Source organism: Castor canadensis, chromosome 9 (assembly GCF_047511655.1).
Source record: "Castor canadensis chromosome 9, mCasCan1.hap1v2, whole genome shotgun sequence".
NCBI classification, from domain to species: Eukaryota; Metazoa; Chordata; class Mammalia; order Rodentia; family Castoridae; genus Castor; species Castor canadensis.
The window spans coordinates 100,612,860-100,638,875 of NC_133394.1; the positions used below are offsets into that span (position 1 = coordinate 100,612,860).

The 26,016-nt window shown below is 36.8% G+C and overlaps 1 protein-coding gene across 3 annotated transcripts in view; it reads left to right on the forward strand.

The window, feature by feature from the left end:
- The first annotated feature begins 11,144 nt into the window (after positions 1-11,144).
- Positions 11,145-26,016, forward strand: part of Tmprss11a (transmembrane serine protease 11A) — a 61,398-nt gene continuing 46,526 nt past the window's right edge. For 2 of the 3 annotated variants that reach the window (XM_074042090.1, XM_074042092.1), the window contains exons 1-2: positions 11,150-11,279; positions 23,908-24,020. In XM_074042090.1, the coding sequence (XP_073898191.1) occupies positions 24,010-24,020 (11 nt within the window). In that variant the 5' untranslated portion in view covers positions 11,150-11,279; positions 23,908-24,009. Of the gene's footprint in view, positions 11,280-23,907; positions 24,021-26,016 lie in introns of all 3 variants that reach the window. The other variant, XM_074042091.1, reaches the window with a different exon arrangement.

Sequence of the window (26,016 nt, forward strand, 5' to 3'; positions counted from 1 at the left end):
ACTAAAACCTGCACTGTCCCATATGGTGGCCACTAGCCAGATAAAGCTGTTTAGATTTAAACTAATCAAAATTAAGTAAATTAAAATTTCGTTTCCTCAGTCATACTAATCACATTCCAAGCATAAAATAGCCAATGTGGTTAGTGGCTACAGTCCTGACCAGCACAGATATAGGACATTTCCATCACCCTAGAAAATTCTAGAACATTCTATACAACACTGACCTGGGACATTCTAGGCAAGAACTCATATAACCACTTATACATTCATCTAGCAAACACTTCTTAAACCTCTTTTCTTCAGGTAGTAAGTATCTAGACTTTGAATATAGGGTTGTGTTTAAAACCAAGTCCCACTCTCAAGACCACATAAAGAGTTAAAAGTGTTTTTATAACTGCTACTAAAAATAACAGATCCTTTGGGGATCATGATCGGCCATGCACAGCATGGTCATTTTTATTTTTTTTTTAATTTTTATTTTATTGATATGTGCATACAATGTTTGGGTCATTTCCCCTTCCCCCCACCCACTCCCTTACCTCCAGCCCCCTCCCTCTCCCGCTTACCTCCTCGCTACCAGGCAGAAACTATTCTGCCCTTATCTCTAATTTTGTTGAAGAGAGAGTATAAGAAGTAATAGGAAGGAACAAGGGTTTTTGCTAATTGAGATAAGGATAGCTACACAGGGAGTTGACTTGCATTGCTTTTCTGTGCATGTGTGTTAACTTCTAAGTTAATTCTTCTTGAACTAACCTTTTCTCTAGTCCCTGGTCCCCTTCTTCTGTTGGCCTCAGTTGCCCCAAAGTATCTGCTTTAGTTTCTCTGCATTGAGGGCAACAAATGCTATCTAGTTTTTTGAGCATCTTACCTATCCTCATACCTTCCTTGTGTGTTCTCTCTTTATCATGTGATCAAAGTCCAATTTTAGAATCTCCTTCCTCTCTTAATCAATGGTGAGGGGACTCTGTGTAACTTACAACTAGCACAACAGGGACCATAGTTGAGATTGAGGTCAGAAACTCGTTTTTCAACCTGCCTTAGAAAAAAGACCCAAAGCACTTCCAATTAATAGTATTTTCAAGATTCAAAAAGAGTTTTTTGTTTTGTAAATCTCCCTGATCCTTCTTATAACCCAGGAAGATACATTAATTGGCAACCAAAAGAGTAACAACTAATTGATGAACATCAGAGTGACTTAGTTACACAGATTAAAAACAGCAGGTGATGTGTTACATGAGCAGCCAATCCAAACAAAACAAAAATTGGATTACACAATCTGTTAGTGTGATTTTATTATGGTTAAACCCGGAAGTGAGAAAGCAGCGGGTCACAGTGACCCACATTAGTGTGTACAAGTGTATACAAGAGCACTGAAGACCCTGCCACCAAATGTGCTACTCTGCTGCCATCTTCTGGCCCAGGTTAGTTTAAAAATGCTCTTTATTATAATTTAATTTCAAATTATAAAGTTATATGTGCTTTTCCCAACATAGAATAGTACAAATAAAAATCTGGCACTCTCTCCCCTGTATTCTACTAAACAAATCAAAATTTAAAATTTTGTACATTCTTTTACATTGTTCAATTATGTAACAAACCTAAACAAATGTATCTTCACACATAAAGAGCTTATCCACTTTTTGTTTCAAGAATGAGATCATTTTATTAGTGCACCCACGTGTGTGTGTGTGTGTGTGTGTGTGTGTGTGTGTGTGTAAGCCTAGTTTCTGCAAATGGTTACTAGAACAGGACACTGGCTACTTATTCCCTCCTCCAAATCAACCCCATATAAACAATAGAAGAAAGATGTAAACATGTATTCTGGGCCAGAACTTGGAGGTGAGCCTACACTGAACTGGAATGTATAGGGAGGGAAAGGGGCAAAAGCCTAGAGTAGAATCAGAAGACAGTTGACAGAAAAGTTTTTTCAAGTTTTCCTCTGTGTCCCCCAACCCTGTCTTGCTCTTTATTGCCTGAGTTTCATGATAGAAACAAGTCTTGCTAATTCAGACCACTAATTTTGGAAGTATCAGGGGAAAACCTCTAATGAGAGAAGTTTCTGGAAAATGTAGCCCTAATAAGCTACCTGAAAGGAACTGGAAAACATAATAGACATGTAATAGTAGGATGGGTGAAAGATAATTTAATGAGCTAGAAGTTCAAACTGACCAGCCTTGCTAGAAAAACAGAAGGATAAAAATGAGTTTTGAAAATTTTAGGAAAAGACCAAGTTAGTAAAAATGCCAAAAACAAGTTAAAAAGTGGAGATGAGGAAATATTTGAAAAAATAATGATAAGATATTCATAATTTAAGAAAAAGGAAAAACTTCATGTTAAAAAGACTTAAAGAAGAGTTCTCAATAAGTTATCAGGAAAACCTGTATCTAGACACACTACAATATATTTTAAAATATCAAGTTGAAAACATTACAAAAACTACTAGAGACAACGAATGGGTTGCTGAAAAAGCAGTAAGAATCAGATGACATCATACTTCTCAGAAGCAACATTAGAAACACTATAGTAGTGGGGCAATATTTTTAAAGTATTGAAAGAAAGGAATTGTAAACCTAAAATCTTATCTCCAGGACCCACATAGCCCCCATAAATTCCCACGATAATGGTGAACAATAATTATGCTTTGTGTCTCTGTCTCTATATCAACTCAGATCCTGTTTCTAATAGTCCTTGAAATACCTGGTTATTCTCCCTTGCTTTTTGTACAGTCACCAAGTCAGCAAATGGTATAATCCCTTGGAAAAACCACTCAGAGAATCATCACTGTATTATTTCCCATTAAATACCAGGGCTTTTCCATGTAGCTCCACCACTTCATCCAATGGGTGCTGCATCTGAAAATTGCCTCAGGACTGGGAACTGAGCATGGGATCAGAACTTTCTATTGCAGTGCAATTCTTTATTCCAAGAAGATATTTGTTACCTTTTATGACCCAAGTTTAATATTGGTAGGAAATAAAAGGCATAGATTATTGTGTAAGTGGGAAAGACATTTTTAGGGCACTGCATTCAGATCATCACAGTTATGTAGATAGGAAAGATCAAGGGATTCATGAATTGGATGGACTTAGAGAACATGGTCTAGATTGCACATGCTGAATTACAGATGTCAGAGATACACTCACACAGAAATTCAGAAAGCAAAAGAGAATGCAGACCCCTTTCCTTTTTTATTATAGGCTCCTAATAATGGTACAGAGTAAGGTGTTTGATGTGACGACATGTGACATTTTGATCATGTCCACTCCCCATTACCCTCCCTTGCCCTTTCCTACCTCCTCCACCTGATCCTTCACCTCTTCTGTAATTGTTCCCCTCCTACATGCTTGTCTTCTCCCCCCTCTTTCAGCTATCCAGACATAAGAGAAAGTATAATGATTGTATTTCTAAGGCTTACCCATTTTCCTGCAAACAATAGGATTTCATTTTTCTTTATGGCTGAATAACACTCCATTGTGTATATGGCCCACATTTTGTTAATCCATTCACCCGTTGTTAGACTGGTTTCATGCATACCTATTGCAAATAGTGCTTCAATAGTTATGAGTGCTCAGGCATCTCTATTGTGTGCTAACTCAATATCCTTTGGGTATATATCCAGACATGATATGGATTGAACATATGGTAGTTCTCTTTTTCATTTTTTTTTAAAGAACCTCCATATTGATTTCCATAGTGGCTGAACTAAACTAATTTACATTCCAGTCAACAATTTTGTGTGGCTCCTTACATACACACACACACACACACACACACACACACACACACACATCACCCCATTCTTTCTGGCCAAGCCTTTTCTGTTTCTTGCTTTATTCATGGTAGCCATTCTGACTTGGATGAGATAAAATCTCAATAGAGTTTGATATGCAGTTTCCTGATGACCAAAGATATTGAACAGTTTTTCATATAATTATTAGCTATTAGTACCTCTTTTTAAAAAAAATGTCTGTTGATTTCATTTGCTCATCTATTGATTGGACTATTAGTTCCTTTGGGTTTTTTTAATTATTTATATATTCCAAGTATTAATCCTCTGTTGGAAAATTAGCTAACAAATATTTTCTCCCTTTCTGTGGGTTGTCTCTGTAGTTTCCTTTGCTATGCAGAAGCTTTTTTAAAATTTTATTTTATCATTTACTTACATGTGTATACATTATTTGTGCCACCTTCCCCCGACCCCTGCTTCCAGGAAGAACCTGTTCTGCCCTCTTACTCTCCAATTTTGTTGAAGATAAGGGATAATACAAAAAACAGCCTTTTTGCTACTTTCAGGTAAAAGTATCTACACAGAGAGATTTCTAGCATTGCTTCCATGTATATGTGTATTACAACAACCCACATTGGTTCATCTCCTCCAGACCTCTTCAGTACTTCCTGCTCCCCTTCCTATAGTGGCTTCTACCAATTTAAGACTACTATATTCACTCCTCTACAGTAAGCACATAGACCACATTCAAGTTTTAGGTTTCCTTCCCTTTCCCTATTCCTCCCATATGTGGTCTCCCCTTAGTGTGTGACCCATGTCCAATAATTTTACTGCATTTTTTTATGTCTATAATCTACATAGGAGGGAGAACATGTGATTTTTGGCCTTCTTAGCTTGGCTAACTTCACTTAAGATGATCTTCTTCAGTTCTGTCCATATATTTGCAAATGACAAAATTTCATTATTCTTTGTGGCTGAGTAAATTTCATTGTGTATAAATACCACATTTTCTTAATCAATTTGTCAGTAGTGGGGCATCTTGGCTTATTTTGATAGCTTGGCTATTGTGAATAGTGCTACAATAATCATGGGTATGCAGGTGCCTTTGGAATAACTTGAGTTTCATTCCTTTGGGTATATCCCCAGGAGTGGTATATGGCAGATCTATGTTTATTTTTTAAGAAGCTTCCATATTGTTTTCCATAATAGTTGTACTAGCTTACATTCCCACCAGTGGTATAGGAGGGCTCCTTTGTTCCCCATATCCTTGCCAACATTTGTTGGTGGTGGTGTTCTTTTTTTTGTTGTTGTTTTATTATTCATATGTGCATACAAGGCTTGGGTCATTTCTCCCCCCTGCCCCCACTCCCTCCCTTACCACCCACTCCGACCCCTCTCTCTCCCCCGCACCCCCTCAATACCCAGCAGAAACTATTTTGCCCTTATCTCTAATTTTATTGAAGAGAGAGTATAAGCAATAATAGGAAGGAACAAGTGTTCCTGGTTGAGATAAGGATAGCTATACAGGGAGTTGACTCACATTAATTTCCTGTATGTGTGTGTTGCATTCTAGGTTAATTCTTTTTGATCTAACCTTTTCTCTAGTTCCTGGTCCCCTTTTCCTATTGGCCTCAGTTGCTTTTAAGGTATCTGCTTTAGTTTCTCTGTGTTAAGGGCAACAAATGCTAGCTAATTTTTTAGGTGTCTTACCTATCCTCACCCCTCCCTTGTGTGCTCTCGCTTTTATCATGTGTTCTTGATGGTAGCAATTCTAACAGGAGTGATGTAGAATCATAGTGTGGTTTTGATTTGCATTTCCTTTATGACCAGGGATGGTGAGCATTTTTTCATGTGCTTTTTGATCATTTAGACTTTTTCCTTTGAAAAAGTTCCGTTTAGTTCAGTTCCCCACTTCTTTATTGGTTCATTGATTTTTGTGGAGTTTCTGGTTATCAGTCCTTTTTCTGATGTTCAACTAGCAAACATTTTTTCCCATTTATAGGTGGTCTATTCAATTTAGAAACCATTTCTTTTGTTGTGCAGAAGCTTTTTAATTTCATTAGTCCCACTTGTCAATCCTTTCTCTTAGTTGCTAGGCTGCTTGAGTTCTGTTGAGGAAGTCCTTGCCTATAACTATTGCTTCCAGTGTATTCTCTGCTCTTTCCTATACTAACCTCAAGGTTTCATGTCTGACATTAAGGTCCTTAATCCACTTTGAGTTGATACTAGTACAGAGTGACAGGCATGGATCTAGTTGCAGTTTTCTGTAGGCAGATAACCACTTTTCTCAGCAACATTTGTTGAAGAGGCTGTCTATGCTCCATTGTATGTTTTTGGCACTTTTGTCAAAAATTAGGTGAGCATAGCTATGTGGATTCATATCTGGGTCCTCTATTCTGTTCCACTGGTCTTCATATCTGTTTTTGTGCCAGTACCATGCTATTTTTATTGCAATGGCTCTGTAGTGTAATTGAAGTCAGGTATTGTGAAACCTCCAGTATTGCTCTTTTTGCTCAGTATTGCCTTGGCTATTCACAGTCTTTTGTGTTTCCAAATGAACTTTAGGGTAGATTTCTCAACCTTTGTGATGAATATCATTGGGGTTTTAATGGGAATTGCATTGAACATGTAGATTGCTTTTGGTAGTATAGCCATTTCTACTATGTTGATTCTGAAATCCATGAGCATGGGAGATCTTTCCATCTTCCATAGTCTTCCTCAATCTCTTTCTTCAGTGGCTTATTGTTCTTCTTGTAGAGGTCATCTACATGCTTTGTTAAGTTTACTCCTAGGTATTTGATTTTTTTGAGGCTATTGTAAATGGAATTGTTTTCCTATATTTCTCAATTTGTTCATTGTTGATGTATAGAGAGGATACTGATTTTTACAGTTGATTTTGTATCTTGCTACACTGCAGAAGCTGTTTATGGTGTCTAAAGGTTTTGGGGTGTAGTTTTTTGGGTCTTTGAGGTACAGGATCATAGCATCTGCAAATAAGGACAGTGTGACTTTTTCTTTACCTATTTGTATTCCTTTTATTTCTTCTTTTTACACTATTATCCTGGCTAGAAATTCCAGGATTATTTTGAATAGGAGTGGAGAGAGTGGGCACCCTTGTCTCATTCCTGAGTTCAGGGGGAATGGTTTCAGTTTTTGCCAATTAAGTATGATGTTGGCTATACATTTGTCATATATAACCTTTATAATGTTGAGGTACATTCCTTCTATTTCTAGTTATCTTAGAGCTTTTATCATGAAGTGTTGTTAAATCTTCTCAAAGGATTTTTCTGCTTCTATTGAGATGATCATATGGCTTTTGTCTTTGCTTCTGTTAATGTGCTATATTACATTTATTGCTTTGCATATGTTGAACCATCTCTGCATCCCTCGGATAAAGCCGACTTGGTCATGGTGAATGATCTTTCTGATGTGTTGTTAGATTTGGTTTGCCATTATTTTACTGAGGATTTTTGCATCAATGTTCATTAAAGAGATAGGCCTGTAGTTCTTTTTGGATGTGCTCTTGTCTGGTTTTGGGATGAATATAATATTGGCTTCATAAAATGAGCTGGGCAGTATTTCTTCCCTTTCTATTTTGTGGAAAAGTTTAAGGAGCATTGGTATTAGTTCTTCTTTGATAGTTTGGTAGAATTCAGTTGAGAATCCATCAGGTCCTGGACTTTTCTTTTTTGGGAGACTCTTTATTGCTGCTTCAATTTCATTACATGTTATAGATATGTTTAGGTGGTTAATATTCTCTTGGTTCAGTTTTGGGTGGTCATAAGTAGCTAGAAATTTGTCCATTTCTTCAAAGTTTTCCAATTTATTGGAATATAGGTTCTCAAAGTAGTCTCTGAGGATATCCCGGATTTCCTTGGTGTTTGTTGTTATCTCCTTTTTTTTGTTCCTGATTTTACTAATTTGGGTTTTTCCCCTCCTCATTTTAGTCAGATTTGCCAGGGACTTGTCAATCTTGTTTATTTTTTAAACAACCAGCTTTTTGTCACGATGATCCTTTATATGACTTTTTTGGTCCCTATCTCATTAATTTCAGCCCTAAGTTTTACTATTTCTCTCCTTCTGCTTGTTTTGGGTTTTGCTTGTTCTTCTTTTTCTAGAAGTTTGAGATATAGCATTAAGTCATATATTTGAGATCTTTCTGTCCTTTTAATATATGCACTCATGACTATAAATTTTCCACTTAGGACTGCCTTTGCTGTGTCCCATAGGTTCTGGTAGCTTGTGTTTTCATTTTCATTGCCTTCTAGGAACCATTTGATTTCATCTCTTATTTCTACTGTAACCCACTGATTGTTGAGCAATGTGTTATTCAGCCTCTGATTATTTGTGTGTTTTCTGCTGTTGTTTTTGTTGTTGAGTTCTAGTTTTATTGCATTGTGATCTGATAGAATGCAGAAGATTATTTCTATTTTGTTATATTTGCTGAGGCTTGCTGTGTGCCCTAAGATATGATCTATTTTGGAGAAAATTCGATGGGCTGCTGAGAAGAATGTATATTGTGATGTTGTTGGGTGAAATAGGTCCATTTGATTTATGGTGTCATTTAGTTCTAGGATTTCTTTGTTTATTTATTTTTTTGGATGACCTATTTATTGGTGATAGAGGGTAGTAAAGTGCCCTGCTATCTCTGTGTTGAACTGTGTATGTGTGTATGTAAGTCCTTCAGTGTATGTTTGATGAAATTGGGTGCGCTAACATTGGTGCATATAATAACGTAACAAATAAATAACATAATAAATAATATAACAAATAAATAACATAATAAATAAACATTGGCTTGGTAAATCTTTTTCTAGTCTTTCACCCCAAGCCAGTGTTTATTTCTGTCAATAAGATGGGTCTCCTGTAAACAGCAGATTGTTGGATTTTCCTTTTTATTCAAGTTTGCCAAATGGTGTCTTTTGATGGAGAAGTTGAGTCTGTTAATATTCAGTGTGAATATTGATAGGTATGTGGTGATTCCTGCCATTTAGTTGTTTTTGTTGTCTAAGGATTTGGTGTGTGCAGCTGAATCAGTGCTACTCTCTGATTACTTGCCTTTCTTTTCCTGTGATTTGATGCTTCCTGTCCTCTCATGGTTTTGTTTGCTTTCACCTTCTGCATCCAGAATTCCTTGGAGAATCTTCTGTAATGGTGGCTTGGTGGTCATATATTGTTTTAGCTTCTGCTTATCATGGAAGATTTTCATTCCTCCATTAATTTTGAATGATAGTTTTGCTGGTAGAGTCTCCTAGGGTTGAAGTTATTTTCATTCAGTGCCTAAAATACCTCACTCCAAGCCCTTCTTAATTAAGGTTTGCATTGAGAAATCTGCTTTTATTTTGATGGGCTTACCTTTACATCTTACTTGTTTTTTCTCTCTTACAGCCTTCAATATTCTTTCTCTGTTTTCTGTTCTTGTTATTTTAATGATAATATGTTGTGGGGAGGTTCTATTTTGGTCAAGTCTGTTTGGTGTCCTGGAGGCTTCCTGTACCTGAATTGACAAAACTTTCTCGAGATTTGGGAAATGTTTTGTTATTATTTAATTGAATATGTTACATATCCCTTTGGCTTGTACCTCTTCTCCTTCTTCAATGCCCGTTGATTCTCAGGTTTGGTATGTCGATGGAGTTACTGAGTTCTTGCATATTATTTTCACAGGTCTTGATTTGTTTGACTAAGATTTCATCTTTTTTTCCTTTAATTTCTATTTTATCTTTGAGCTCTGAGATTCTGTCTTCTACTTGTTCTAGTCTACTGGAGTGGATTTCCACTGTGTTTTTTGTTTTTTGAGTACAGGGACTTTTTCATTCCAGGACTTTTGTTTGGTTCTTTCTTCTGAGGTTTTCCACATCTTTGTTCAATTCCTTTTGTATAATTTGAGTTGTCCTCTTTAATTCATGCACCTTGAATTTTATAGTGTTCTTTGTTTTGGTTTGATGTTTCTTGAAGTCCTCTCTGAGTTCCTTTATTTGTTTCTGTGTCATCTCATGCTCTTTATTTTTGGTATTTTAAAATTTCTTGAATGCATCTTGTACATTCTGGTTAGCCATGTCTAATACCTTCTGCATGAATTTCTCAGAGATTCCTTCAAAGATTTCTTCTTTGAGGGTTTTTTTTTATGGGCATCATTGGATTTCTTAGTTATATTTATCATTGTTTTGTTGAGGTCAGGAACTGAGTATCCATTTTCTTCATTTCTCACTGAATCCTGTATTGAATTATTTTTTTGAGAAGTGTGGCTTCCATCCCTTCTTTTTCTTTTTTATATTTTTAAAAATTTTATTTATTCATATGTGCATACATTGTTTGGGCCATTTCTCCCCACTGCTCCCATCCCCTCCCCAACCCTCTCCCATCCCTTCTTTTTCATCCCATCACTCCACTTGGTTCTGTGCAAGTATGTTTTTGGTAGGCTAGTTTGTGATTTTAATTGCCTGATTTCTTTCCCTGATTTAATTTTTGTGTTGTGGCTGACTTGGATGTTAGCTAGGTTGATGTGCTCTATCTGTCCCTGGTCTGAAGGTGTAATTTATCAATTACAAATTCACAGGTTCAATGCCAAACCAGTCATTTACATATTATATAGAAAACCCCTTGCTGAGAATATCTATAGATAGTTGGAGTTCAGGGGAGTAATGGATATTAGGTTAGTTATAGATTTTGTGGAATTGGTAAAGGTGGCAGTTAAAAGGGGAGCAGGAAAAGGGGTGGGTGGGTGGGTTAATAGGTATGGGGACTGCAGGGTTTTGTAGCCCTTGTGTGTGTTTGGGTGTATTTCTGTTGTAATGGAGGTGTTTGTGCCAGGGATTGCAGGGGCTGGTGTTGTGTACATTTGGTACAGTAGGCTACTGAGCAGGTTGTGAGTGTGTAGGAGGAAGCTGTAGTGTGGTGACAGGTTGGAGAAGGATAAGAGAGGGAGGCGAAGACAGGGGAAAGAGTAGATGAGAAGGGGCAGAAAGAGTAGTTGGGAAGGAGAAAAATGGATTGTAGTACAGGAGAAAGAGGGAGAGTGAAGATGATGAAAATAGGGATAAGAGAATAGTGATGATGGAGGTAACAATACAGGAATAAAAAAGAAAAAAAAGAAGCACAATAAAAAAAACCAGGCTCAGGAACCACAGAAAGTTCAGTCTATTGGTAAAAGTTATGGAGTTATTTCTTAGGTGTCCAATCCTTGCACTGGTGTTCAAGCACAAGTTCTGATGTGGTCTCACCAGGTGACTGACTTGTGAGTGGTATTTGGACCTTCTGTTCCACAAGATTAGTTGGATTTGTGAGGTGAGGTAAGACTGCCAGCTAATGCAAAGTGGTCATAGTTGTTTTCAGTAGGTGGCAGCTGTGTTGTTCTTCAGCTGCAGCTCTGTTTGGTCAGCTCCTCCCCTAGCAAGGTGGGGCAATTCAGTTTTGAATGCTGCAGTCTGTCCCAGAGATCAGCTCCAGGATCCACTTCCTGCCCTGCTTTTGGAGGTTGGCCTTTTGTTCTACCCCTGCTGTCAGTCTTTGTGCTTTTCCTGATCTTTGCTGAGTGCTGGCAGTACTCTGAGAGGTTAGTTTGTCACTCCACTCCTTTCTCAGCCTTTATGCCTCTCCCAATCCCTGCTGGGTGCCAACAGCTCCTCTGGGTGGTTGAGTTGTCGCCCGTCCCTGCTCTCAGCCTTTGCTGCTTCATGGAACCTCACTGAGAGTTCAGCACTGAGAGTTAGGCTCCTTGCGCCACCCCCATTCTCCTGGGCAGGTTCAGTGATCCACACCCACCTCCAATGTCAGCATCCAGTTACAGTTTGCTGTTTATGATTTTCAGTTTTGCTGGGGCAGGGGTTCAGTCTCCCTAGGGGCTATGCTGGATTATTTTCCCTGGGATGGGGATTGTAAGGAGTGCGCATGGTGTGTGATGCTCACCTGTTCCTTCTGCAGTTTCACACAGGCAGCTTTGGAGCCAGTTGGCAGGGGAAAATGGTGCTGCTGTTTTCTGTGCAGCAAGGCATAGGGAGGCTTTCCATGGGCTAGGGGTCCAGGATGTCGCAGAGGTTGCTTCTGATTGATGCTCTGTGTTCTACTTGTTGGGACAAGAAAGAAAAGAAAAAAAAAAGAGAAGCAGCCAGGGGCTTTTTTCCCTGGGCCAGAGGCCAGACACACCTTGCTGACTGTGTCGGGCAAGATTTTCACAGTTGTTAGGTGCAATTAAAGGCTGATTTAAGGGTCAGTCTTTGAATTTTATCTGCACCTAGTGTGATGGTGGTTATTGTTTTGGCTAGGAGCAGAGTTATCCAAGAGTAGCTCCAGTGTCTCAAGGTTGTTTCTGGAGTCACAGAGTTTAGGAGATCTGATTCCCTATCTTAGCTGCCATTTTGGACCCAAATCTCAATGATTTTTGATTTGCATTTCCTTTATGTCTAAGGATGCTCAACATTTCTTTATGTTTATTAGCCATTTGTAATTCTTTTGAGAACTATCATTTGCCCATTTATGAGTTGGATTATTTGTTCATTAATTCGTTTAACTTTCTGAGCTCTTTGTATATGCTAGATATTAATCCTTTATCCAATGAATAGCTGGCAAAGATATTCTCCCATTCTGTGGGTTGTCTCTTGATTCTGGCCACAAAGTCCTCCAGACTTGTCAGAAAGAGCATGGGAGTGACCTATGATAGTGTCAGTGCACTCCAGGGTGTGGCAAATATCCAAGCCATGGTGGCATACCCTATAAATATTTCTGAGTCTTCCAGCATGGAGAAGATGACCAAACCAAAGCAATTTGCACTTATGGGTGGGGCTACAGGCCCCAAGAGATTCACCAGTCCAGGCCACGCTAGTTGTCATCCCAGTCCTCATTGAAATCCACACTCAGCTGTTTTTCCTCATGTTACCAGAGGTCCAATAACTTTTAAATGGAAGTATCTTCTGGTTCACTCTTCAATGAAGTCCATGCTTCCTACCATGTATCCTTGCGTCCATGAGCATTTATCCAAACAACTTACAATCAGTTTCCTGGGCCCACACTGGCTCTTGGAGTGTCTAGCCACTGAGTCTGTCAAGAGGAAAGGGCATTGGAACTTGGATGTTCAGAAATACAGGGATTTCTTATCCCTCAGGCATTAATGTCAAATGGTAAGACTCCTCTTAAAATGGCTCCCCACTAAAGAACCTTTGTGATTTTTATGTTCCTGAGGAATCTGAGGAGACTTTGCTTCAAAGGAATTGTGCTTGTCTGTTTTGATCTGTCTGAGGACTTTGTGAGATAGTAACTCAAGAAGCTTTCCTTTGTTTCTTCTACCTGGAACTTTTTCAAGGTAGAGAAGCACTTACATGGAAAATTTTGCTCACAAATATTAAAAGGCCAATTAACAAACTGGGGCAAACAATAAACACAGTTAAAGCCTGGAAGGAGAAGATAGGGAATAATATACTTTAGGGAATTAGGACTTTAGAAAGTTCATGTGTATACTGGGAAATCTACAAAGTCACACACATGCACAAAAAAGACCTGACAAGACTATAAGCTTTCATCTGTGGCTGTTCTTTTTAAGATTTAACATTGCTCTTTTTTTTCTTTTATTTATTTATTAGCATATTATAGTTGTATGAGGGTACATTGTGATAGTTACAAAAGTGCTTACAATACATCTTAGTTAGATTTGCCTGCTCCATCCTTCTCCTTCATCTCCCACTTCCCAGAACTGTTTTAACAAGTCTCATTGTTCCACCTTCATACATGAATACACAGTACTCCTACCATACTCTCCCTTTCCTTATACCTTCTCTCTCCTCATTCCACTGATACCAACCCCCCAGCCAGTACCTGTTTTACCTTCCTGTCTTTCATTTTAAAAAAAAAATTCATTTTTGTGGTTATGATGGTTATACAGGGAGTTTCATTGTGACATTTCCATATATATATTATACCCTGAATTAGTTCATCACTTCCATTATTCTCTTTCCAACCTTAGTCCTTTTTCTTATGGGAATTTCAACAGGTTTAAAAATTCTATATTCATTCTTATACAGAAAGTACATCAATCATATTCACCTTCTTTACTTCTTTCTTTTACCCTCCCTTTCCCATTAATACCCTCCCCTTGGTGTGACCTATTTTATATTCCTGTTCTTCATTTTTTAGGTGTCTGTTCCTTGGTCAGTGTGATTTTTGCCTTGCTATTTTACCTGTAAATGTATTGTGCTTAAGTCAATCTAACACCACTTTTACTGTACTTCCTCACCTTTTCCTCCCATCTTGTGTTATTCAACAGTTTTCAGTGTGTTTCATTATGTCTTGCTCCTATACAGATTTCATTATTGTTCACTATCTTTCTTTCCTTCTTTTCTTCCTCCCTTAGTCTCCTCTACCAGTCCCACTTTGGGGTATATATTCTGTATATATTTATATGTATATGATATTGTTTGTATTTATACTATGCCTATATTCCACATATGAGAGAGAACATGCAGTCTTTGGCTTTCTGAACTTGGCTAACTTCACTTAAGATGTTCTCCAGTTCCATCCATTTATCTGCAAATGACAAAAATTCATTATTCGTTATGACTGAGTAAAATTCCATTATATATAAATACATTTTCTTAAACCATTCATCAATTGTGGGAAATCTTGGCTGTTGCCAAAGTTTGACTATTATGAATAATGCTGCAATAAACATGGGTGTGCAGATGTCTTTATTATACACTCAGTGAAAGTAGACTGTAAAGTCTAAGGAAGAGCTGTAAACAGCATGCTATGTGGAAGGAATGGTCTTACACAGGGCCAAGTCAAAAAAGGCCTTGAAATTTGTTTTGTTTTGTTCTGTTTTTTCTTTTTTGTTGTTTTTAGGCTCCATGTATTTATGGAAACCCATTAGCTGACCACTAAGCTAAATGAAAAAAGACTTCAGAAACCACATATGGCAAAGAATAATATCTTTACAAAAATAGTTTAAAGAATTCACTAAACACACAAACAACAATAGCAAGCAACAATAAAAAATTATTGGGAAAAGGGATATTCTTATTTCCAGAGTTATCACATAATAGTCAATGTCTATTTTTCAACAAAAAATTATGGAGCATACAAAGAAAAGAAGGTATGTTCCATTCATTGGAAAAATAGGAAATAATAGTAACAAATTCTGAGGAATAACAGTCTTTATTAGGTAAAGACTCTACATCATCCTGATGACTTTTATGCAGAAATAGAATACTCCATCCTAAAAGTCATATAGAATATCAAAAGGTACTCAAAATAATCTTGAAAAAGAAAACAAAATACAGGATCCACACTCCCTGATTTCACAACTAAGTACAAGGCAAAAAAAGAATGTAGTACTGGAAGAAAGGTTAATGGAATAGAACAAACCCTGACATAACTGATGAAATGATTTTCAATAAAAGAAACAAGATCATTGGATTGAGGCAATCTGGCTGCGACGTTTGTCACCCCATTGATTGCCAGGGTTGATTCTGCTGATCTGGCTGGCTAGGCGGGTGTCCCTCACTGCTCCATGTGTGTCCCTCCCAAAGCTGCACGCTTGGTCGACGATCATCCCTGATAAAAGAGGACCGTTCTTTGGTCAAGGGTATACAAGTAGCTATGCTCCCCTGCTAGAACCTCCAAACAAGATCTCAAGAAATAAGATCATTCAATGAACAAAGGATAATCTTTTCAACAAGCATTATAAAACCTGCATATCCACAAGCAAAAGGATAAAGCTGTACCCTTACCTTACACCTACAACAATTAACTCAAATAGGATGAAAGACCTAAAAGCAAGAGCTAAAAGTACAAAAAATCTTGGAAGAAAACATAGGGGACATTGGATTTGGAATGATTTCTTGGACATGATACCAAAAGTGCTGACAACAAAAGAACAAATATGTGAATTGGACTATATCAAAATTTAAAACTTTTGTGCATCAAAACACACTATAAATTAAATGAAAAGGCACTTTACAGAATGGAAGGAAAGAAATATTTATAAATCATAAGTCTGATAAGAGATTAATATCCAGAATATATAAAGAACTCCTACAGCTCACCAACTTCTAACAACACATTCAAAAATGAGCAAAGCACTTGACTAGACATTCCTTCAAAAAAGATATAGAAATGACTTCAAGCATCACTAATCATTATGGAAACACATATGAAAAGCATGGTTAGACACTACTTTACATCTGTGTAAGTCTATTTTTCTTTCATTAACTATGATAAAATAACCGAGGATAATTACTTTATTTAAAAATAGATTATAGTTAAAGTTCACTGTTCTGGAAGTCAAAAATCCAAACAGCCTGATGCTAGTTCTGGTGAGGGTACCCTTGGCTGCATCAGACCATCATGGTAGATGGCATCATGATGGAAGTGTGTGTGAGAGAGATCACATGTTGAGGCAGGAAGCCAGAGAGGACAAGGAAGAGCTATGTTTGCCCTTTTGTAGTAGTTCTCTTATGAGAACCTACATGGGTGCCAGCACCCTCCATCACCTAATTATGTCCCTCTAGCACCATCTCATAAAGATTACACATTACCTCCTAACACCTCCACACTAAAATCCAAGCTCCTAATATATGAAGTCATGGTAGACAAACTCAAACCATATCCAAAGCAAAGCAACACCCATTTGAATAGGAAAAATAGCAAGTGTTGACAAAATTGTGGAGAATTAAAATCTTGTGCATTACTGATATGATTGTAAAATGTTGCAGTTGCTGTCAAAAATGGTATGCAGTTAGTTCCTCAAAAAAACTAAACACAAAATTACCACTTAAGCTGGCAATTCCACCTCTGGTTGTACTCTGAAAAGAACAAAAAACAGATATCCCAACAGATACTTTTATACCCATGTTCATAGTAGCACCATTCACAGTAGTCAAAAATGTAAGCAGTCTGAGTCTATTGACAAATGAATAAACAAAATGAGTATATATGTCACACACAATGGAATATTATTCAGCCTTAGAAAGGAAAGAAGTTCTGATACATGTTACAACATGAATAGACTCTGAGTACTTTATGTTAAGTGAAATTAGCCAGTCACAATAAGATACTGTATGATTCCACTTAAATGAGGTCCCTAAGTAGTCTAATTATAATTATACTTAATTAAAATTAATGAATTAAGATTAAAATTGTACTTAATTAATTATATTATTTTATTTTATATTAGAAAGTAGAATATTAATTGACAGGAACTGGAGGTAGAAAAGAATAAAGATAGGAACAGGAATAGAGTTTCAGTTTGGGAATATGAAAAAGCTAAGGAGATAGGTAGTAGTAATGATTACAGAAAAATGTGAATGTACTTCATGCCTGAGAACTATTTTCTTAAAAGTGGTTAAAACGAAAAATTTCATGTTTTTTTTTAATAGTACTGGGATCAAACCCAGGACCTTGAACATGCTAGGCAAGCACTCTACAACTGAACAATATCCCCAGTCATGTTATATATAATTTATCACAATAAAGAAATGAAAAAAGAAACAGAAAAGAAAGGGCACATGGATTAAGAAAATGTGGTATCTATACACAATGGAATTTTATGCAGCCATGAAGAAGAACCAAATGTTATCATTTGCTGGTAAATGGATGGAATTGGAGAACATCATTCTGAGTGAGGTTAGCCTGGCTCAAAAGACCAAAAATCGTATGTTCTCCCTCATATGTGGACATTAGATCAAGGGCAAACACAACAATGGGATTGGACTATGAGCACATGATAAAAGCGAGAGCACACAAGGAAGGGGTGAGGATAGGTAAGACACCTAAAAAAATTAGCTAGCATTTGTTGCCCTTAACGCAGAGAAACTAAAGCAGATACCTTAAAAGCAACTGAGGCCAATAGGAAAAGGGGAACAGGAACTAGAGAAAAGGTTAGATCAAAAAGAATTAACCTAGAAGTTAACACCCACGCACAGGAAATCAATGTGAGTCAACTCCCTGTATAGCTATCCTTATCTCAACGAGCAAAAACCCTTGTTCCTTCCTATTATTGCTTATACTCTCTCTACAACAAAATTAGAAATAAGGGCAAAATAGTTTCTGCTGGGTATTGAGGGGGTGGGGGAGAGAGGGAGGGGGTGGACTGGGTGGTAAGGGAGGGGGTGGGGGCAGTGGGGGAGAAATGATCCAAGCCTTGTATGCACATATGAATAATAAAAGAAAAAAAATCACAAAAAAAAAGAAAGGGCACAAAGAGAACAGAGGAGATAGCCATAAAAAGATGGAAGCAGAGATTTAAGTTATCAGACACAAGCCAAGTAACTCCTGGAGGCACTGGAGAAATAAGAAGCAAGAAATGAGTCTCTCCTACAGAATTTAGATAGAGCATGGCCTTGTGACCCTATGATTTTGAACTTATGGTTTTCATAACTGTGAAATGTTGGGAGCCATGAGCCTCAATCTGGCAATGTTAGTGCTGCCTAGCAGCATTCTGACAAGGTCAGAATCTGCAGGTGTACCATGTCTCTATCATGGTGGGAAGGAACCCTAAATGGTTTCCCTTTACTGAAAAGAAGTTTATACTTAGTCAAGGACACTGGCAGTAAGAATGCAGGGTGGCCAAAAGAGAAAGGTTGTAACTAGGTCAGAGTGTTTTTGATGTTTAAGTCTCTTCCTCTTATGTATAAAGCTTGCTGAGAAAAATAAAAAATTTACCAGTTGGTCATCAGTCTTTTGGCCCTCTCGATATGTGTCTTGTCTGTTTATTCCTTTGCTGAGCATTTTTGGGTCAAGGACTTCTGTGATCCCAGCAAGTGGCACCCCAAACAGGGACCCAGACAGAGGCTTAGGTAAGGAAGGCTCCGGTGGCATGCACGCATATGTTTTAGTTTCAGTTTGAGGTTATGGAGCAACATCGAGAGAAATGGGACAGCAAGGAAGTAAAGAGCGGGCTCTCTTTACAGAAATTTTGTGTTCAGTGTTGCGGGATCGATGATGTAAATTGTCTAAAAGCTTGAATGTTTTTTGTCTTATGTCCAAGAGTGCACTCAAAATTAATATAATTGTTTTGTGTTTCATTGTGTAAGTTTTGTGTTTCATTGTGTAAGTTTTGTGTATGTCTATGATATGATTAGTTTATTAGAGACAAAAAATCTAACAGCTATAACAGTCTTATTAAAAATTGAGACTGACTCAAAACACTATTCCTAAAATAGACTCTTACTTCAACTATCAATCCAACCAAAATGAGTCCTAAAAAACCAGAATGGGACACTTCTCAATCTACTACTAAAAGTTTTAAAAAAATAACTTATCAATGTACTTGTGGCCATTTAAGTTAATTTTTACATGTTCTTGAGCTGTTGAATCTATGTGTGCTTAAATTGACTTTTATGGCATGCCTAATTTAAAACTTTTTTACATATACATATATTTAAACATCTTTAGGATGATTCTGATTATAAAATTAATGTAAAGAAATACAAGGCTTCTGTTCTCTTCTCTCCCCTCACCTCTTCTGCTGCTATTTTTAAGAAAAACAAGTTTTTAAAGGTTATGTCAATCAGGTCTAACTAAATTATAGGCATTATTTTATGGACAGTAACCTTAATCTGTTTCATTTCATCATAAGTAATTTACATTCAATTCCTTTATAATTAGATCTATTAACAAATGGTGTTTTTATAGGTTACTTATTGTATAAAAATAGTTTAAAATTGCCTTTCTATATGGGTCTATATAATAAAAATAAGGCCAATTGAAAACATAATTTTATTTAAATCTAAATTTAACATTCTTATAAAAGTTACAGCCCTCATCTTTTTGGATAAGCCCTAACCAGAGACTTAGTAGACTGGTACTACCAAGAGGCCAACTTTTTTCAATATGTTGATGATTTACTTCTGTGCAGAGCCACAGAGCCCCTCATTTGCAAGGCAACTGAGTCCCTTTTAAACTTTCTGCGCCCCCCCCCCCCAGGTATACAGAGTCTCTAAAAAAAAAAAATTGCTCAACTATGCCTCCCACAGGTCACCTCCTGCAGGGAGTGAGCCTGGTCTTAAAGGGACAGGCTCACTCGCTGAATCATAAGTGAATCCACCCAATCCTCCATTTTCCACCCCCCCCCCATACTATAAAGCAGCTTACAGCTTTCTTGGGAGTTACAGGATTTTACAGGATCTGGATCCTTAGAAATGCAGCCCTTGCCAGACTATTTTTTATGCTCCTGCTAATACTCCTATTTGGGCCTTGTATAATAAATGCTCTCTCCAGATTCATATATCAACAGGTCCACTGGATCAAACTCCAGCTCTTGGTCAAGAAATACTCACCTCTGCCTACACATGAGCCCTCCATCCCATTCTTTTGGGGGCCCCTGGAGCCTACATAGGTCAACCCCTGAGACAAGTACCCCCTCCCCTATCCTTCCATCACCCCATTGTCAACACAAAGCAACTAGATGAGTCATCACCCCTCTCCCCAACAGCAGTTGGGTGCTTGTCTCAGAGGGGGTATTTGTTGGGTGTGATGACCTAAGATAGATAAATGGGTATCCCATCCCTCCTAAAGAGCCATATCATTCCTACATCCTAAAGAGTTATAGGCCTGTATTCCTACACCCTGAGAGGGAGTTATAAACTACATTTCTACATCTTAAAAAAAGATACACAGTCTAATAGATCTGCCACAGGGATGATGAACATAACACTCTCTAGATTGTTTCCCCTCCCCCAATAGAGGTGCAAACCATATCAGTTCACCTAAGAAAGCCCAGAAATCCACAGCCAATAAATAAAACCCACCTAACTCAGAGCTGGGACATCCATAAAAACCCCAGCCTTCACCTAAACAGAGAGCTATCAATTTCTAGGCTCCACTACTCTTTTCTAGCTGTAGCATTTCCTTTCTCTCTTATAAATCCTAATTCATATTAAAAAAAAAACCCCAGGTATCATTAAGGTGTTATGCATATTTCCAACGGATATACATTACCTCCAAACCTTACAATGATTCTCATCAGGATTGGGAGTACATCAAACATCATCTACAGGGAGTTTGGTCCCATACAGATTTAAGTATAAACTTGATGGCTTTGCATAAAAAAATCTTGGCTATCCAAAATAGCAAACTACCTGTATCCACCTAGTAAAAGTAGCAAATAGAGTGCTAGATGCATTACAAGAATTTAATCCCTTTAACATTTTAAGACATTCTTTTTGGATATTGCTGAGGATCATTATTCTTTTGCTCATTGTGTTCTGCTTGTTCCCAGTCTTCTACAGATTTAAAATCTCCCAGATTTTCCAGCTCAGAGCGAAGCTTCACCATGTCCACTTAAAATACAAGAAAGGGGGAGATGTTGAGAGCCATGAGCTGAAATCTGACAAAGTCGTTGCAGCTTAGCAGCATTCTGACAAGGTCGGAATCTGCAGGTGCACCATGTCTCTATCATGGTAGGAAAGAACCCTAAATGGTTTCCCTTGACCAAAAAGAAGTTTATACTTAGTCAAGGACACTGGCAGTAAGAATGCAGGGTGGCCAAAACAGAAAGGTTGTAACTATGTCAGAGTGTTTTTGATGTTTAAGTCTCTTCCTCTTTTGTATAAAGTTTGCTGAGAAAAATTAAAAATTTGCCAGTTGGTCATCAGCCTTCTCGATATGTGTCTTGTCTGTTCATTCCTTCTCTGAGCCCTTTTGGGTCAAGGACCTCTTCTGTTCATTCCTTCCCTGAGCCCTTTTGGGTCAAGGACCTCTGTGATCCTGACAGTGAAAGAATAAATTTTTATTGTTTTAACCTGCAAGTTTGGTAATTTGCTACTGCAGCCATATGTAACTTAATACAGTGATGCAGAAAGCAAGGACACAGCTGAGAGTGAGAATGGAAGACTGAGTGAAAGAGTTTGAGAAAGATGAGAGGTGAGAAATTATTGCCCTGCAGTGTGAAAGAGAGTATTTCTACAAAGTATAAAATAACTGCCTGTAGTAATGGGAGCCCACTTTTACATTATGGTCAAAAATTGAAAGTACAGCCAACTTGTGTGATTTTCTCCATTCCTGTTTAACTGAAGAATTGTGGAAATTTGAATTTATCTAGTTATCTTTTCATCAAAACAATAGAAAGTGAAAGAGGTAAAACTAGATGATGTATCTAAGAAAGCAATTTTAATGATTATTTTTATTTTACTTCTCTAACCTCCAACTACATCCTAAGAACATTCATAGGAACAGAGCAAATATTGTTGAATGAGTTTCTGGATACCATGATATTTATTTAAATATATCAAGGTTCTCTGAAATACTGTAACATAAACCAGTCTGAGCTACTATGTGTATTGACCTCTAAGATATCTGATGTTTTTCACATCTTCATTTTCAGCCTGACAATACTTATTTGTCACATAATATCAATTTTGTGATTTCCCACTTCAAAAGGGACAACAACATTGGTTGAGGAAGTCTCAATCAATAAATATTTGCATCTCCTTCAAATAGGGAATATTGCTATTACTTCATGACATAATCTTTATGCACTGTAGTAGTTTTTATCATAGTCACATTAAACTTGAGATCTTAGCAAAGAAACAGCATACATATTTAAGTTACCTTGATAATTAAAAAACTTAAGATTTTCTTCAATAAATTTCAACTATATGTACAGGTTTAGTCATAAACAATTCCATGCAATTTATAGACAGTATGAATTACTGAGATCTATTAAAGTAGATGCATAAACTGAAGAAAAATTAATTTCACCCATATTAAAATTATAATTATTGACAATCATAATAGTTTATGTCTTTATTCCCACTACATCAGGGAAATTAGTTGGGACACTATAATTGTTTTAGGTGGCACAACATACAAGAGATTAGACTAGTGGCCAATGATTGTTGGTCACCATCTGCAACTCTAAGGGCTATTACTCAATTCTCAAATTACATTAATATTCAGATATTTTATTTTCTACTCTCCTGTAATCAAAGATCCAGAAAGTGAAGAGGCAGATGACATAAATGTCAAGTTTTTCTTTCTTAAACATAAGCAATTGAACTAAAGTACCAATATTTTATAGTACTTCCATTGCAAGAAGTGCTAAGTATTTTACATATATTAGTTCATTTACATTTCACCAATTCCTTAGTATTAGTATTTTATAGACATGGAAAATGCCAAGATTTGAACCTGAGCACTTTGACTCCAGAGAATCTCTACAGTTCAAGTCTATATTACCTTAGAAAATATTTCAAATCTATTTTCCTTATGTGTTCAAGGCAATGACTGAGGAAAGCCTTCCTTTAGAATAGCATCTCCTTCTGAATGGGTAACTCTTGGTTGTAGAATACAACCAATACTGAACATTAAATATTTTCATAGTTCAAGTAGTTGTTGAACAGAATAAGCTACCTTTCTGCCAAAATAGGAAGGTCTTCAAAATATTAAGTGAAGAAAGACCACATCATATAATAACTTATACAATGATTTTTAAAATTTACAATGCTTCTATGGATATATGCATCTGCATGTGTAAATGCTTAGAATGTTCCATAGAAGGACAGATCTTAATAACAACATTTACTTCTCAGTAGAAGGAAAAAACTCAAGATTAAGACATGGTTAAAAAGGGCTTTGGTCTCATTCCTAAAGCTTAATATTCAAAAAGAACAGTAAACCTGTGTTCTTTGATTAACTGAAAATATTTGCTTTTTTCTCTTTCTATTTTCTTATTCTAATAAATGCCACTCTATACACGTTTATTACATTAAGCCATTTTGGAGGAATCCAGTTTGATATTCTTTTATTCTTTCAGATGTAGGTAATTTTAAAGGAAATTTTAATGCATTAATAAAATCATTATATCCCTGTGAAACAAGGAGAAACCCATTGTTCAACGAGAATTTAAGGACTGTTTCTTGAGTTAGTTGTATTATAAATATGGGTTTTAGGAATACCTGTTTTCGTTGAGAGGTTTTGCGTGATTTGCTTTAAGATATTTGTATACCTACCAATAATCATCTTTAAACTCTTAATCCCAGTGCATTCCTAAAATATTTCTCATTCAAATCCTTGCAATCAGTTTCTTCTGCTTTAAGAAAAGTAGTCAATATCACAAAAAAACCAAACCATTTCTTTCTTGTTGGGACTAATGTTTTCTCTGACTGTTTCCTTCCAGCTCTTCTATAGGCTGAGGCTTTTCTGTTCAGACTTGTCAAACTAGTTTCATTTCAACTACTTGTAATTTGTTTCCTTAGTTCTTCCAGTGGTAGATCTCTAATATATCTAGAGATGACATAGAGTTGACTAGAAAGTCAAGTCAGTGGGTACGGACCTACCAGATCAGCTTCCTCCTGGAGATGATGTATCGGTAAGTTCAGTTTTGTTTTATTAATGGCTCCTTTGCTGTGTGTGCTGTATGTCAATGACTAGATTCCCCATATCAGGAGAGCTGGTGAAGTATGCTTAGTGAATTCAATCTGCCTTGGAACTTGTGAGATTTCTGGAATTTTTATGCAGCCTGTGTTAAGTAATGTTTGGGTTTAAAAATCAGTATTTTTATATAAAAGTCATTATCAGCATTGTTTCATGTTGTCAAGTTCAACAACTAATAATTAAGATTTTAGAAGTTATGTTACACTGTGTCCTGACTGATTCTGAATTGTGAGGGAGGTCTTCATTTGTTTTAAAAACAAGCTTCAAGCAATATGACAAAATTTAGCTTCTATAGGGCTTTTCCTTTAGCTGCTTTTCCTTTCACGCTTCTTATGGACTTCTTATGGTCCATTCTTATGGACTAGTGCAAATTGAGAAGTCAATAGCTGCAGAGACACTTGCTTTCATTGTAGAAGATCCCACACTTCCTGGGAGGACAATGAGTAAACAGGAGATTGCGATTGGGAAAACATGTCTACTCTCTAAAATTCTTCCCATTAAATATTGAAGAAAAAGAAAAATATAAATTATTTCGGCTTTTTTCAAGATGAGGTTTGCCATAGGCAAAGAGAAGGAAAAATTAAGATTCTTTGGCATTACTTTATATATAATTAAAATAGTGATTTTAAATAGCCTTGGTGATAATATTTCACTATTGTTTAGATTTATGCCATTTTCAAAACACTTTTACATATGTTATTTCACTTAAGACCCAAGGCAGCCTCATGAGCTTCGTAGGGCACATATCACTAACACCCATTCTAAAGGACTGAAGCTGAGGAAATCTGACATTCAAGGACTTCTCCAAGTCTACAGGGCTGTCAGATGCCAGAATGGAAACTATAGTCCCTTAGATTCTCAAAATCTTAGAATCCAGTCTTGTAAACAAATTAATTTATTGACACTATTAACTACTGCCTCTCAGGTGGCAAAGACACCACCCAAGGAATTTCAGAATGAGAATTTGGTATGATTGTCCACTAAGTTAGACACTGGATTTCCTTCCCCAGTCATAAAATACACATATATATCCATCTTCTATATTTGTTTTTTGTTTTTTTGGCAGTACTGGGGTTTGGGCTCAGGGCCTCACACTTGCTAGGCAGGTGCTCTACCACTTAAGCCACTCTGCCAGTCATATATCAATCTTTTAGACAAAATATAGTTACTGTCAAAGGGTCTCTGAGACTCTTAAAATGGTTTTCAATGCTTCTTACATAATCAGCACTCCATACACACTTATTGAATAAATGAATTGGCAAATAGATGCAAATCTCCAGAATTAATGTTTTGCTTATTTATTAAAACTCATTGAATTTGAAAATTTATATCCCATGTTTATGGATATCATGATAATATAAGACAGGATCTCCAATTTCTATTATTTCATGGTCCTTAAATTATTCCTTAAAAAGAAATCAAGTCTCATAATTGTGGCATCAAAAGCACTCCTTTCTAATCAAAATTTATGTATCTAAAGGAAAATCTGCAGTCCAAGGGAAGTAAATTACAAGAGTAATACTGGCCAATGTTACTGTTCTATACATCTGGGACATGTGATAATAAAGTAATAGTAGGAAATACTAAAAGGTTATGGCTTCTTTAAGTCAAATTCATGGAATACTAATCCAGAATTTGGAGGATTTACAGGAGATGGCAGGTCACACTAACAGGAAAAGTATAGGGACTGAGGAAAAGAAAATGCCTAATAACTAATAGTCATCACATGTCTCACCTACAGTCATTCTAAAATATATTGTGCAGTTGTGCTCACCATTCCCATTTCTCCATTAACAAGAAACAATGTGGAAGGTTTGGCAAAAATACATTTGATTCATATTCTTGTGTTTGTGCTATCATGAACTGAATCTGGACCACTTTATGGGTTTGTGGCCCTCTTCTCTAAATTACAGATTGTCTTAGTGAACAAC